General features: G+C 42.0%; 1 protein-coding gene across 1 annotated transcript; it reads right to left on the reverse strand.

The window, feature by feature from the left end:
- Positions 1-145: 145 nt before the first annotated feature.
- On the reverse strand, positions 146-12,162 carry LOC105925173 (DBIRD complex subunit ZNF326). Its single transcript, XM_036137895.1, has 11 exons — positions 11,966-12,162; positions 11,565-11,650; positions 7,921-8,014; positions 7,138-7,591; positions 6,920-6,992; positions 6,717-6,783; positions 4,664-4,811; positions 4,462-4,522; positions 4,256-4,386; positions 3,362-3,451; positions 146-308 (listed from the first exon to the last, which is right to left on the reverse strand). Exons 1-11 carry the CDS (start codon positions 12,049-12,051, stop codon positions 288-290), a joined length of 1,311 nt encoding a protein of 436 aa, XP_035993788.1. The 5' UTR covers positions 12,052-12,162; the 3' UTR covers positions 146-287.
- Positions 12,163-12,646: the final 484 nt, after the last annotated feature.

The following is a 12,646-nucleotide window of genomic DNA, read 5'->3' on the forward strand; positions in this document are numbered from 1 at the left end:
TAATTTAATTTGAAATGTACTATATCACACAGATACAATGCGTAAACATTTGTGTTGTTCTAAATAATAAACAGAAAAAACTGACCACTGACTTTTTCATTTTTCTAATACACTTATGAAAGCAGAAAATGAAAAATAACAGAAGTACAAAAACGAGACAGTATTTTATTGAGCTTGTGACAAGTGGAGGTGATGTACACGAGTACTGCCAGTCCAGTTGAGTGGTTCTGTTCGCTGGGCTTCAGTTGACGAGGTCCTTAACCGTATATTGGAGACAGTCCTCCATTTCACTCAAATGGGGAGGCTCCCTGAAACAAAAGGATGACTTTAGTTTTTTTTTTTTTATAGATTTTATAGTAGAGCAGTACTGATGGTATGAACACAATCCTGGTCTAGACATTATTGATCTTTGGCTAAGTCTTCAAAATCCTTGAAACGTTTTGTGTTGCATAAAAACTGAATAAAGTGCCGGTGTGCTAGGAACGTTTTCTGACATTAATGGAAAAGGTTGTTCTGCAAAATTGTGCTTGCACTTTGCTTTGCCCATCAAATTAAATAATATGCTCCCTTTGCAGTATATTGTACAGCTAAACCCTTGACACAGTAAGACTTGTATTTATACCACGGATCTAAGAGGTGGCCACAGCCTCTTCATAAAATGTCAGGATAATCATTTTAAAACGTGAGTTTAGTGTGACATATATCCTGTACAACTGAAAACCCTAATCTGTTAACTAGAGGATAACATATCCAACACAGAGGAGCAAACGGCTGCTCATAGAAGAGTGCAGAGTGGGAAAGGAACATTTTATAGAAGCATTCTCTTCCTGAGACCCTGCAGGTTTTGTCAGATCTAGTTCAGGGCTTAGTGTAGATCATTCTGGTGATTTGGATGGACAAGAAGAGTCATCAGACACCTCAAAATTGACAGGTATTTGTGTTTGTTCAGAATTTCCCCTACCTTAACAAAACCCCTTCCATCTGAATAAAGGAAAGCTCAGGGCATCATGCTGCCACCACCGTGTTTTACTGTTCTTATGTTGCTTCTGTGCCAAACATACGTGTGAGTGGTGCTGCAACAGTTTAAGTTTGGCTCTTTCAGGTCATAACGCATTCAAGACTTTGGGATATTGTAGTCACGTGTTGGAGACAACCAGTAGAAGAAGTTTACAGCTCCAGTGCAGCTGTTGGCTGTTCTGAGCAGCATCAGTGCTCTCTTTTCATAAAGTTCTTTGTTTGGTTTTATGGGTGTGTTTGCATTTTTAAAAGAAACTTACACCTACATGCAATCTACCACTGAAAATAAATCCATTCACAGAAACAACAGAAGTTATTCTATTACTTAGCACCGTAACTTGCTTCTATCTGAGAAGAGGACGTGTCACATAAGGCCGAAGGTAAATATTACCAAGTATCTCACTTTGAATGTGTGAATGTATTGTTACTTTAATCTGGATTCACAGGTATGTTCTGAGGTGAAATATAAGCAGCAACCCAGACAAAGACAATGAAAACAAATCATCTATTTCTACTGATCAGAATATGAAGGGGCTTTGGTTGGAACGATGAATGAACCTTTGGCAACTTTTCAGTTAACCAAGCCCTCAGACCTGTTCCTCAACCCTGTGTGAAGGGCGTCCTTGTCTTTCTGCCTATATAACCATCACAAAGGATGGGGACTAAAGTGAAGAGCAGGAAAAAATGGCCTAAAGCCCATCCCAGTAGATTCCTTGTACCTAACGTTGAGCTTGATCCTCACCATGGTTAATAATGGATGAATCCCACCTGGGTGGTAGGAGACATCAGTCCCTCCTACATGTTGACATTGTGCTCCATGACCTCACCGCCGGCCCTCGGGGCTAGGGAAATAATTGCAAATTCTTTGGCATGGCCTTGGGGGTGGCTTTACAGAGGCCCAGCCAGTTTCTCTCTCTCTGCAAAGGGTGCGAAGCTGCAGGCCACGCTTGGTTAGATGCAGCCATCAGCAGAAGAGGAGAATGTTAGGGCTAAAAATTCTTCTAGGATGGTTGGAAATTGATAGCAGCACTGACAAGCACACGGGGGGTTTCTGCAGACAAACTTAACAGGAAGTCCCCCAGACGGCAGGAGCTCTGACAACATCGACGAGTCTCTGGCTTGTCAGAAGGAAGCAGTCTTTTTCTGGAGGCGCATATGGCGTCAGCAAGAACAAACAAACCACCAGACGCATACTGAACGTTTACCAGAAAGCAGGGGTCGTCAACCCCGCCCCGCAGGACCCACCGCCCCGCAGGACCCACCGCCCCGCAGGACCCACCGCCCCGCAGGACCCACCGCCCCGCAGGTTTTAGACATCTCCAGCACGCCTGAATAAAACGACTGTATAAATCAGTTGATCACCCGCGGATTTAGGTCGGTGTGTGGAGGCGGGGACACACCTACAACATGCAGGACAGAGGGTCCTGAGGACCAGGGCTGAAGACCCCTGCAGAGAGTTGGAGCTCAAAAACACACCCAACGTCAGACGCTTTCCTCTGAAGTCTTTGACCATCAAAAACATGAAAACTTGTCATAGCAAAGAAATATTAGGACACCACAATCTCAAAGTCGTCCAGTTCAGAATTACATCATTAGACAAAGCAGCAATTCCAAAATAAGTAAAAAACAAAAAACTATTTGCTGACAAAGCAGCAAATTAATTAGTTGTGGAATTAAAGCTTCAGCTTGATGTAAAAGCAATGATTCTATATTCTATTTTACAGCTTGGAGAAAATCATATCCTTTATTGTCTCAGTTTGGGCTTGCAGCAAATAAAAACTGTTATTCTGCAGCAAAAACACCATTTACTGCATATGACCTGAAAAGGGAATATTGTCACATCTTTGGGGTCCATCTGTGCTACATACTGTTATATTCTTAAATTCATATGACTGTCTTCACCGTACGGTATTGGATTTTTGTACCTTTCTGCTGCCTGATACCTCTGAACCAGATACTTTGTAACCTCTGCAGATTATGCCTCTAAGACAGCTAACTTTGTTTCAACTGATTCACTATGATGGCAGAAGCAGTAGACGCAGGGGGACCATCTGTAAAGCTGAGCACAAGCTTACTGAACCTTTTAGAGATCGTTTAGATTACCGCTCAAAAAGATCCTTGTTCCTTTTTTCATTGAATTCAACAGGATTATTGTCACATTAAAGGTGGAAACATTTTTTAAATGATTTATCCTGGTGCATCTTTTTACAGACCTGACATTTAAGTTTTTACTTGAAGGTAAAAAAAACAAAAAAACAATACAATCCAGAAATGGTTGCCTCCCAACATTTTCAGGTTGTGTCTGCGTACCATATATTACAGAAAAGGGAAGGATGGGAAATACCTTCAAGAACATTTCAAACTGGGGTTGTAGCTTCTTGAGCATGGCCTCTGCTTTGTGGAGGCAGGAAAGTCTCTGCTGCACTTCAAATTCCTGATGGGAAATCAATTGTCAACCACAGCAAACATATTTGTGGAAAATCTGTTCTTTAAGACACTTTAAAGAGCTTGTTTTGTTATATGTTTAGGTAGTAGGGATGCACCTATAGGAACATTTGGGCTAGTATTGATATCTATTATGATCGCTGTTCTGGCCAATAACTGATATTTTATTTATATCTATCTATCTATCTATCTATCTATCTATCTATCTATATATATATGACATCACATTTGACATTGTGAAAAGAAAACAAGCACACAGCTGAGATTGCTCCTTCAGTTAATAACCCCCACCACCCTGCGCTGCATCACCATCAACCAGCCAAACAAATACCACATGGAAATAAACATCAGATGTTAATATTGGCCCAGATATGATAGAAATGACTAACATGTGATGCAAAAAAGAAAACCTGGGGTGAAGCAAAGGGTGGATCTGATGTTCAGTAAGTTGGCTCTTGAGAAACTGACCTATATGGCCAAATGAAAACTGGAAGACTTCAAAGATTTTTGCTGCCCTTTTTACGGCTTGTAAAAGACCGATTTGCAGAAACTGACTTGTTGAGTGTATGATTTTTAGGGTTATACACCTAAAAATATAACCCTAAAGGAGGGGGGGGGGGGGGGGCAAGGGGGGTGTCTGGGTTGTGTGTATTGTTTTCTTTTGTGTGTGTTCCTTATTAATTTTTTTTTTAAACTTCAATAAACAGATTTGTGAAAAAAAGAAAATTGGCCAATACCGATGTTTACGCAGATATATGGTGCATCCCTAGTAGGCAGCATTCAGCGGTCTCACCTTTGTGTTAGACAGGTGTTCCAGTGAGGAGACGTGAGCCTGGACCTCAGCTGCAGACGTGGACACATGGACCTTACAGGCAGCACAATGAAGCATTTCCACCTTTGTCATGTGGTGGTTCTCCTGCAGACCTGAGAATGCCAGGGGGAGTGATGAGTGGGCCAGTTGCATCTAATTTCTGATTTTAACGTGTTAAGCGTACTTACCTGGAAACGCATTTGCTTCTACTGCTCGGCTACAGTGCTGGCTTTTATATACCATCACTTCCTATTGAGAGAAAAATAACTATTATTAATCCGACTTTGCCATAGCCTTAAAATGCAGAGAAAGACATTGAAAAAAGTCAAGGGGATAAACTAGCAATTATTCAACAGTGGGTAAAATGGCCTGTAGTGGTTGCTAGCTTACCTGTAGAAATGCTATTGCCATGTCATCGTATTTAATGCTCCGCTGGATGTGCTCCAGCGTATCCCAGTGGCCTTTGCTGTCCAAATGGTCCTCCAGCTCCTGTGCATTGGACAACTCTACGTCACAAAGGTCACAGGTGACGGGACACCTGGAACACAGATGTTACAGGAGTCCAGCGATCAGTATCAGCGTTCATTATCCCCAACATGCCCTTCCCATTACAGCATGCACAACATGTACACAGCTAACTCTGGAATGGAGTGATTGGTTTGTCTCTCCTGGCTCTGAGGTAACCGGCGGAAGCAACACGGGGGGAGAAGACGGTGGCCTGCAGTGTTTTTGGAAACCAGCCATTAGTTCTAAGGTAGCGAAAACACATTTTTCACCTGAATCAACACATACATGTCAAGATATGAGTCCCAACCAAGCATGGGCTGCTTACCAGCATCATGGGATACAAAGGTTTTAACTTTCAAAACATTTTTCTCCCTACCAGCTTTCCACAGCTTAAAGTGTTTTTGATGAGATGCCACAGAAAGTGTCACTCTTCGATGACCAGTTTTCTCTGCAATGCCCCTCCCCCACTTGTTACTCTGTTCAGCTGACGGAACAAAAAACAAGACTAGAAACTTTCCCCTTCCCCGCTTTCAAAAAAGCCAATTCATTAATTTGTAAATAAATCCCATCTGGACAGATATGTTGAAAGCAAAGGAGCGCCAGCCATCGCTCTAATTCAGGTCATTTTTTACACTACAGCTAGCACCAGCACCATGTTTGTTCAAGCAGCCAACATCAGTAACTTATTTTACCAGCAATGGGATAATTTGTTGATTTTTTTGTTGTAAATACCAGTAAAAAGATAGTGTTTTTAATAGTTAATTTTGAGATGCCATGGGATTCTCCTCCATATTATCATACAATTAAAAGCCCCATGCAGTCCTGCCTAGAGGGGAAAACCTATAAAGTAAATTAGGGCTCCCAAACATTAGAGAACACGCAGCATCCTGGAGACCGAGGAACACAGCAGACAGGTCAGGTAGGAAGCTGTGGAGAAGTTGAAAGGGTTCCACTGGAAAGTTATATCGCAATATCACAGAGAATTATTCAAGCCTTTATCTGGAAAGTGGAAAAAAAAAAAAGAGAGAGCAGGTATGGCAGCGCTGCAAGCCGAGGCCGTCTAGCTATACTGACACACCAAGCAAGGAGAACATCAATCACAGAAGGAGCCAAGAGAAAAATGGGATCTGGAGGAGCTGTAGAAGATTAATCCACAGCTCAGGAAACCACTGTTAGTGGGGAAAAAAGCCACCAGTACTCCTGTTTAAAGTTTGCCACAAGCCATTTAGTGGACGACACAAACAGAAGTAGGTGCTCTGGTCAGATGACACCAAGGTTTAACTCCAGGGAGAGCGTCATGTATGGCACACCTGATGAGAGTACAGGGCGATCCAGGGAGAAACGTGACAGACTGCATAAACCCTGAGGCTGGGGAAGAAGGCAGAATAAGCCCCACCTATTCAGCCAGAGCAACAATGGACTGATTTCAATCACCACATCCATGTGTTCAAATGGCCAGACCTAAATCCAACTGAAAATCTGGCACGAGTCCTAAAGATCCATGTTCACCGATTGTCTCTGGCCAATCTGACTGAGCTTCACCTGGTTTGCAAAGAGGAACATTCAGTCTCTTGAGCACTTTCAATCGTCTTGTTACTGAAAAGTTCTTTATAAATAAACCTGCCAAGCATCGAGGAGCAAAACTGACTTGTAACTTTAGCAAAAGGTGCTTTAATCAGGGGGCTAAATGCAAAAACTTCAGATTTTCATTTGTGAAGAAAATAACAAAATTATAATCCATGTATCATTTTCATGGACTAAAGTATAATAGCCAAACCTTTTGCCTGTTTATCACATAAAGTTCCAATAAAATGCATTGAGGTTTGTGGTGGATTTAATGGTAGTATTGTGACAAAATATAGCAGCTTTGAGAGGTCCTGCTAAAATGACATTAGCAGCAAGAATTAATCGTTCACCAAGTTCACTCAGTGCTCACTTGTCCAGTTTCGCATTTTCTCCCTTAGTCCTCGTCAGCTTTGGAGGAGCTGCCTCTTGATCTGGTCCTGTTGAGCAACATTATACAGAAAATAAACAAAAAAAAAAACAGAATTTCAACCAATAACATTTTTTTTTAAGTAATGTTAATTAAGATGCAAATAGCTAACCTGACAATGACCTCTTCTAAGAAGGTTGATTTACCTCTTTCTATGTATCCCAGTTGTTGATGGTCTCGTTTTAACCTAGGTGGAGATACCCTGAGAGTAGCGCTCATCTACAAAGAGAGAAAGCAGCAAGTGGCGACCAGGTATTATAAATTAAACCGGTGAACAGACGCAGGCTTTTGGATGAGAATGAATATTAACATTTAAAACCAAAAGGACACGTTCTGTCAAACTTTAGGAGACCTTTAGTGCTACCTCTCTTGGATATTCAAGAAGTGGTTTCCTCTCCTCTCCCTTGGTCCTTGGTCCTCTGGAGGCTTCAGGAATAATCTGGGTGGGCGAGCCGTGAAGACGTCTGTCCGGACTGTGAACTCTCGGCTCCGGAGGTCCACCGGGGAATTCATAACCTGGACGCTCAAGTACTTTTATTCCTGGGCTATAAGCACGGCTTTTAGGAAGGATGTGGCCCGGGCTCAAGTCTCGGCTCTCTGTGGCTCTGGCTGTCGGCACAAATTCCCGTCTATCGAGCGGACGGTTCGCCGTCTCGGGAAAAGGCGGCTCCCAGCGCCTGCTGTCTCTGTCGGGAGTCACACGCTGGCGTACCGGGCTGCTACCCTGGACAGGCGGGGGGAGCTGGCAGACTGGAGCTTGTGAAGTCTCAGCCTCAGATTCAGATGACAGAGGGCTGACTGGGTCATACAGCTCAGCTCTACGAGTAAAGGCAGAAGAAAGACTAGTGGAAACACTATGATAGAGATGCTTCTAGTAACGACCCAATATTAACTAGAGTGGACTGATAAGGCAATAGAAAAACAATAATCATTTAAAACTATAATCAAACTCATTTCAAACATCTAGTGAAGCTCAGCATCCATTAGCCAAAAGGCTTCTGGCCTCAGAAAGTTCTCTTTGGGAAATTTGGCAAAGAGTGAAACAGCAGATGGGAAATATTCGACAGGACTCAAACATAAAACGAGCTGTGGGGTGTTCAGACTGTCATCACCGGAGAGCAGTCTGAACAAACGATGTTCACCTCACCTCTTTGCATCACTTGGGTTTTGGCCCTCAGAGTTCTTGTCCTTCTGATCAACAGGCTGGAAAGCAGGTTTCCATTTCCCAGCAGGTACTTCCACTGCAAAATGCAAAAGATCCCTCAAACGACTGTTTCAGAAAAAACGTCATGTCTGCCCACCCAGTTTCTAGTCCTCCTGTAATGCTAACAATAAAGGCTTTTCACCGCCTGCGAAACAATACGGTCAGACTTTCATCAACACGGAGGCAGGGGACAAGCAGCCATGTCCCTCTCACCTTTTATTTTTACCAGCTCAACAGTAAGCCAAGTATGCAACATTTTATTCAAATAAATAGTTTGACCACCTGTAGGAAAGGATGAGGATCATTGTAGTTCCAAAACTTAAAAAGGGGCTTTGATCATTTGCCTAATTAAAAGAAAGGCGTCCAATTAGCGAACCGTTTTTGGCTCAGGGGGAAAAAATTAATGTATTCTCAGGACTGAGAACAGGTCACTCTCCTGGAAATCACTTGCTGTATTTAGAAATGTTTACAATTTTAATTAAAAGCAAATTTGGGTAAATCAAGCTCATTTTTTTAGTAAAAGACACTAGATAGATATGGTTCTATTTACTATGAAATTAAAGAGACTGCACAAAGATTGGCTCGATAAATTAATGATATTTACTCAATGAAAACATTTTATTGTGTCAGAAATAATCTCGCTCTAATTTGAAATAAGGCCATCTGCACCAACCACTTGAGCTGTATACTAACTAGCACATCTCAGAAAATCTGAATATTGCATAAAAGTTTAATATTGTTTGCCAGTCATCTCAGAAAGTGAAACTCATATTATATAGAATCACTACACATAGGGTGATGTTTTCCAAGCCTTTTTTTTTGCATCTAACTTTGATGATTATGGCTCACAGATAATGAAAACCCAAAATTCAACATCTCAGAAAATTACAATACTAAGAAAGTTAATTTCTGTAAACTCATGATGTCACACCCTAATCATCTTTATTAACTCAAAACACCTGCAAAGCTTCCTGAGCCTCTAAACAGTTTCTCAGTCTGGGTCGGTGGGCGACACAATCATGGGGAGGACTGCTGACTGGACAGATGTCCAGAAGACAGTTAACACCTTCAGAAGGAGGGAAGCCACAGAAGGTCATTGCTGAAGAAGCTGGATGTTCACACAGTTCTGGATCCAAGCACATTAACAGAAAACTGAGTGGAAGGAAGAAGTGTGGTAGGAAAAGGTGCACCAGTGGCAGAATCGCAGCCTTGAAAGGATTGCTGAATAATTTGGGGGACCTTCACAAGGAGTGGCCTGATGCTGGAATCAGTGCCTCAAGAGCCACAAAGCACAGACATCTTACTTAGGCTAAGGGGGAAAAAACTAGGGTCTCATTTATAAAACTTTGCGTAGAATCCATACTAAAAGTGTACGTACGCCCCAAGAAAATGAGAATGGTGTATGGGAAAAAAGTAATAATGCACAACTGTGTTTGACCATTTACAGAAAGTAAAGTTGTCGCCGCACACCTTGTCACAATAATCTGTGGTACACACCACCCTGGTGATCATCGGGGAGAGAAATGTGATGGCTGAAAAGCCTGATGAAATGTTCTGTGGACTTTTATTTAAGATTTAAGAGGGTTTATGGGATTTTTTTTTATTTGAAAGGTCGTTATGCATAGTCATGTGTCACCAGCAGCAGCATGAATTAAACAGCGGCTTTCAATGCTTATGATAAAGTCGATCTAGGATTAAAGTCTGATATGGAGTGAAATTTACTGTGTGAGAGGAATCATCATGCAGTCTGGCTGCAATTCCACCCCCCAGTCTCCAAAATAAGCGTACAGCTGGGTCAGAGTTTCTGAAAGGACCACACGTTTTCCAATCAAGTCTTTTTTTAATATAGGTCCCAACCTTTGCTTAGAAAGTAATGTGCGCAAGCTTTAGGCCTCGTTTTTGAGCGTACGCAAGCTCTATAAATGAGACCTCTGGACTTTTGATTTAAATTCATCTTTTCAGATGAAAGTAGATTCTGCATGTCATTTAGAAATCAAGCTCCCAGAGTCTGGAGGAGGAGAGGAGAGGCACAGAATCCACGTTGCTTGAAGTCCAGACTGAAGTTTCCAGTCATGTGCTGGTGTTGGTCCACTGGGTTTCCTGAAGTCCCCAGTGAATGCAACCATCTACCAGAACATTCTAGAGCACTTCATGCTTCCCTCTGCAGACAAGCTGTATGGAGATGCTGATTTTATTTTCCAACAGGACTTGGTACCACCTGAGGTACCACCAGAGGTATCTTTACTTCCGGTGGCGCCCCCGGCGGCAGCAGCAGCTCCGACCAACTGTCGTGCATTTTTCACAAAAAATGCCACCAAACCCGCTAGAAATCTCTGATCTACCCAGCCGATCAGTACTTGATCGCGATCGCCTGTTGGAGTTACGATCATGTAGTGTTTTTGGACTATTTCAATTGTTTTTTGTAGTGTATTTTAAATCTGTTTACTTTTAAATCTCAGCTGCAACTAAAACTGTAATCTAACTTTTACTGCAATTTACAAAGCTGTATGCAATGGAATTTCGTTCTGTACACACTCTGTGCATACAAAATGACAAATAAAGTTGTCTAAGTCAAAAGCTGGTTCAATAACAAAGGTGTTGTATTGTTGATCGGCCAGCAAACTCCCTAGACTTAATAAACTTGCCTTGCCATTGAAAACTCTGGGCTGTTGTAACGAGCAAGATGAGACCCCAGACCCAACAAGGCAGATGACTTGAAGGCAGCGATCAAAGCAATCTGAGCTTCCATTACACCTACGCAGCGGCACAGGCTGATCACCTCCATGCCACAGCACATTGATGCGGTAATTCATGCAAGCGCAGGGCCAACCAAGTATTCAGTGTATAGAAATTGACTTTTCAGAAGCTTGACGTTTGTGCTTAAAGGTGACCTACCGCTGCAGTGAACAACATATGTTTTGTTCTTAGCTGCAATAAACATGTTGCTGTAAGCTGCTATGGTAGCTGGTCGTGCTCCTATTCAAGGAAAAAAACTAATAATGAAAGAGCAAAGTGTGAGATTATCCTGTGACATTAAGTTATCTGTGAATTCATTATTTTGTTTTATACAGGCTGATCTTTGCTGGTTGTGCAGGAAGCAGTATTTGCTTTTTTTGATGGGTCTAATGTGATATTCAGATTTTTGAGTTTTCTATACCTGTAAGCCATAATCATCAAAAGTAAGAAATGAAATCTTAAATTATTTAGCTCTATGTGTTATGAAGCTCTATAAGATAACTATTTCACTTCCTGACATGGATGGAAGAAAATATTGCACTTTTACATAATATTCTATTTTTTTTTTAGATATACTAGAATTTCTTGATCTGCAGTCAGGGGCCACTTTGAACAACTCTGACTAACAATTTCCAAGCTGTTTACTATTTTTATTAGTATAATTGCCATACATTATAGAAAGCCTAAATGTATTTTAAACACCTTAAGTTATATTCACTTTCTTTTCCTCTCTTCCCCGCTATGTATTAATAACCATCCGTAGTAGGACTGACAGAACCGATGAGGTATACGCTTTTTGACGGTGGACAATTAGCTAACATGAGTGAGTTTGAAATGTGCAAAACATGAACCTGCAGGACTCTTTGCCGGAGTCTTGGGAGCCACGTCAGGTGTTCCAGAAATGCGTTTCATGGCCTCAATAAAATTCTGGGGGACTCTGAAACAAGACAAAGTACACTTGACTGACCCACGGGCTACTCCACATAAATACCTGAACAGTAGCAAGTCAGGGAGGGAAGCTAAGCTAGCTGGACTAGTTTGGATTTAACTGTAAAACAAAACCAAAAGAAAACATATTTTAGCAGAACCGTCTATCACGGGCCTTACAGTAATGACACAACACTAATATCAAGTAAACAAAATCACAACATTCTCCTAGAAAGGCCAAGGCTTGAGGGAAAGAAAAGCTCAAATACATTAACCCGTTAGCTAAACAAGTTCCAGGAGTCTGCAGAGCTGGTAGTTTGCAAACCTTAGAGGTGGCGCCTGTTTGAATCCCGAAGCAGCTGCTATGGGTCTAGCTACGGGTTGAAACTGAGATCCTGTAAAGCGTTTCATTATTTCTGCAAAAGCTTCTGGTATGCTGTCTCTGAAAAGGGCCTGTGCTGCAGGCTAATCTCGTTCGCTAACAAACTACTGCTGCTGTACCAGGTACCCACCAACAGGTGGCAGCAAGGCTCAACACAGGGACACACTCTTCTGCTTTTTCTGTTTCACAGCGGTGGGCAGACCAACTCGAAACGTTCATTACCGCCACCCACTGGACGGGAGTGTGAACGGGAAATTAGAAGAAACTATGTTATATTTTATAGTTTCATGTTTTTCAAAAATGACAAGACTTGAGCGTTTATTTTAATTAAAACGATGCGTACTTTTAGCCTAAAGCCATAGACCGACCCCAAGAGCGTGTAGATAGTATTCAAGTAAATCTCCCATGCAATGATGTTTACTAAGGAAACCAAACTACAAGAGGAATAAGATGGTGGTGGTGGAGAGGTTGTAGATTGGATGTTGGATAGGGTGAATTTACCATAGCGCTGTGGGGCACGAGGAGGACCCAAAGCTGACATCAGAGCCTGAGGGGAAATGACTTCATCTATGAAAGCATTCACAAAGGAATGCTACCCCCTACATTACGTCAAGGTGTTGTGAC

Source organism: Fundulus heteroclitus, chromosome 6 (assembly GCF_011125445.2).
Source record: "Fundulus heteroclitus isolate FHET01 chromosome 6, MU-UCD_Fhet_4.1, whole genome shotgun sequence".
Classification (NCBI taxonomy): domain Eukaryota; kingdom Metazoa; phylum Chordata; class Actinopteri; order Cyprinodontiformes; family Fundulidae; genus Fundulus; species Fundulus heteroclitus.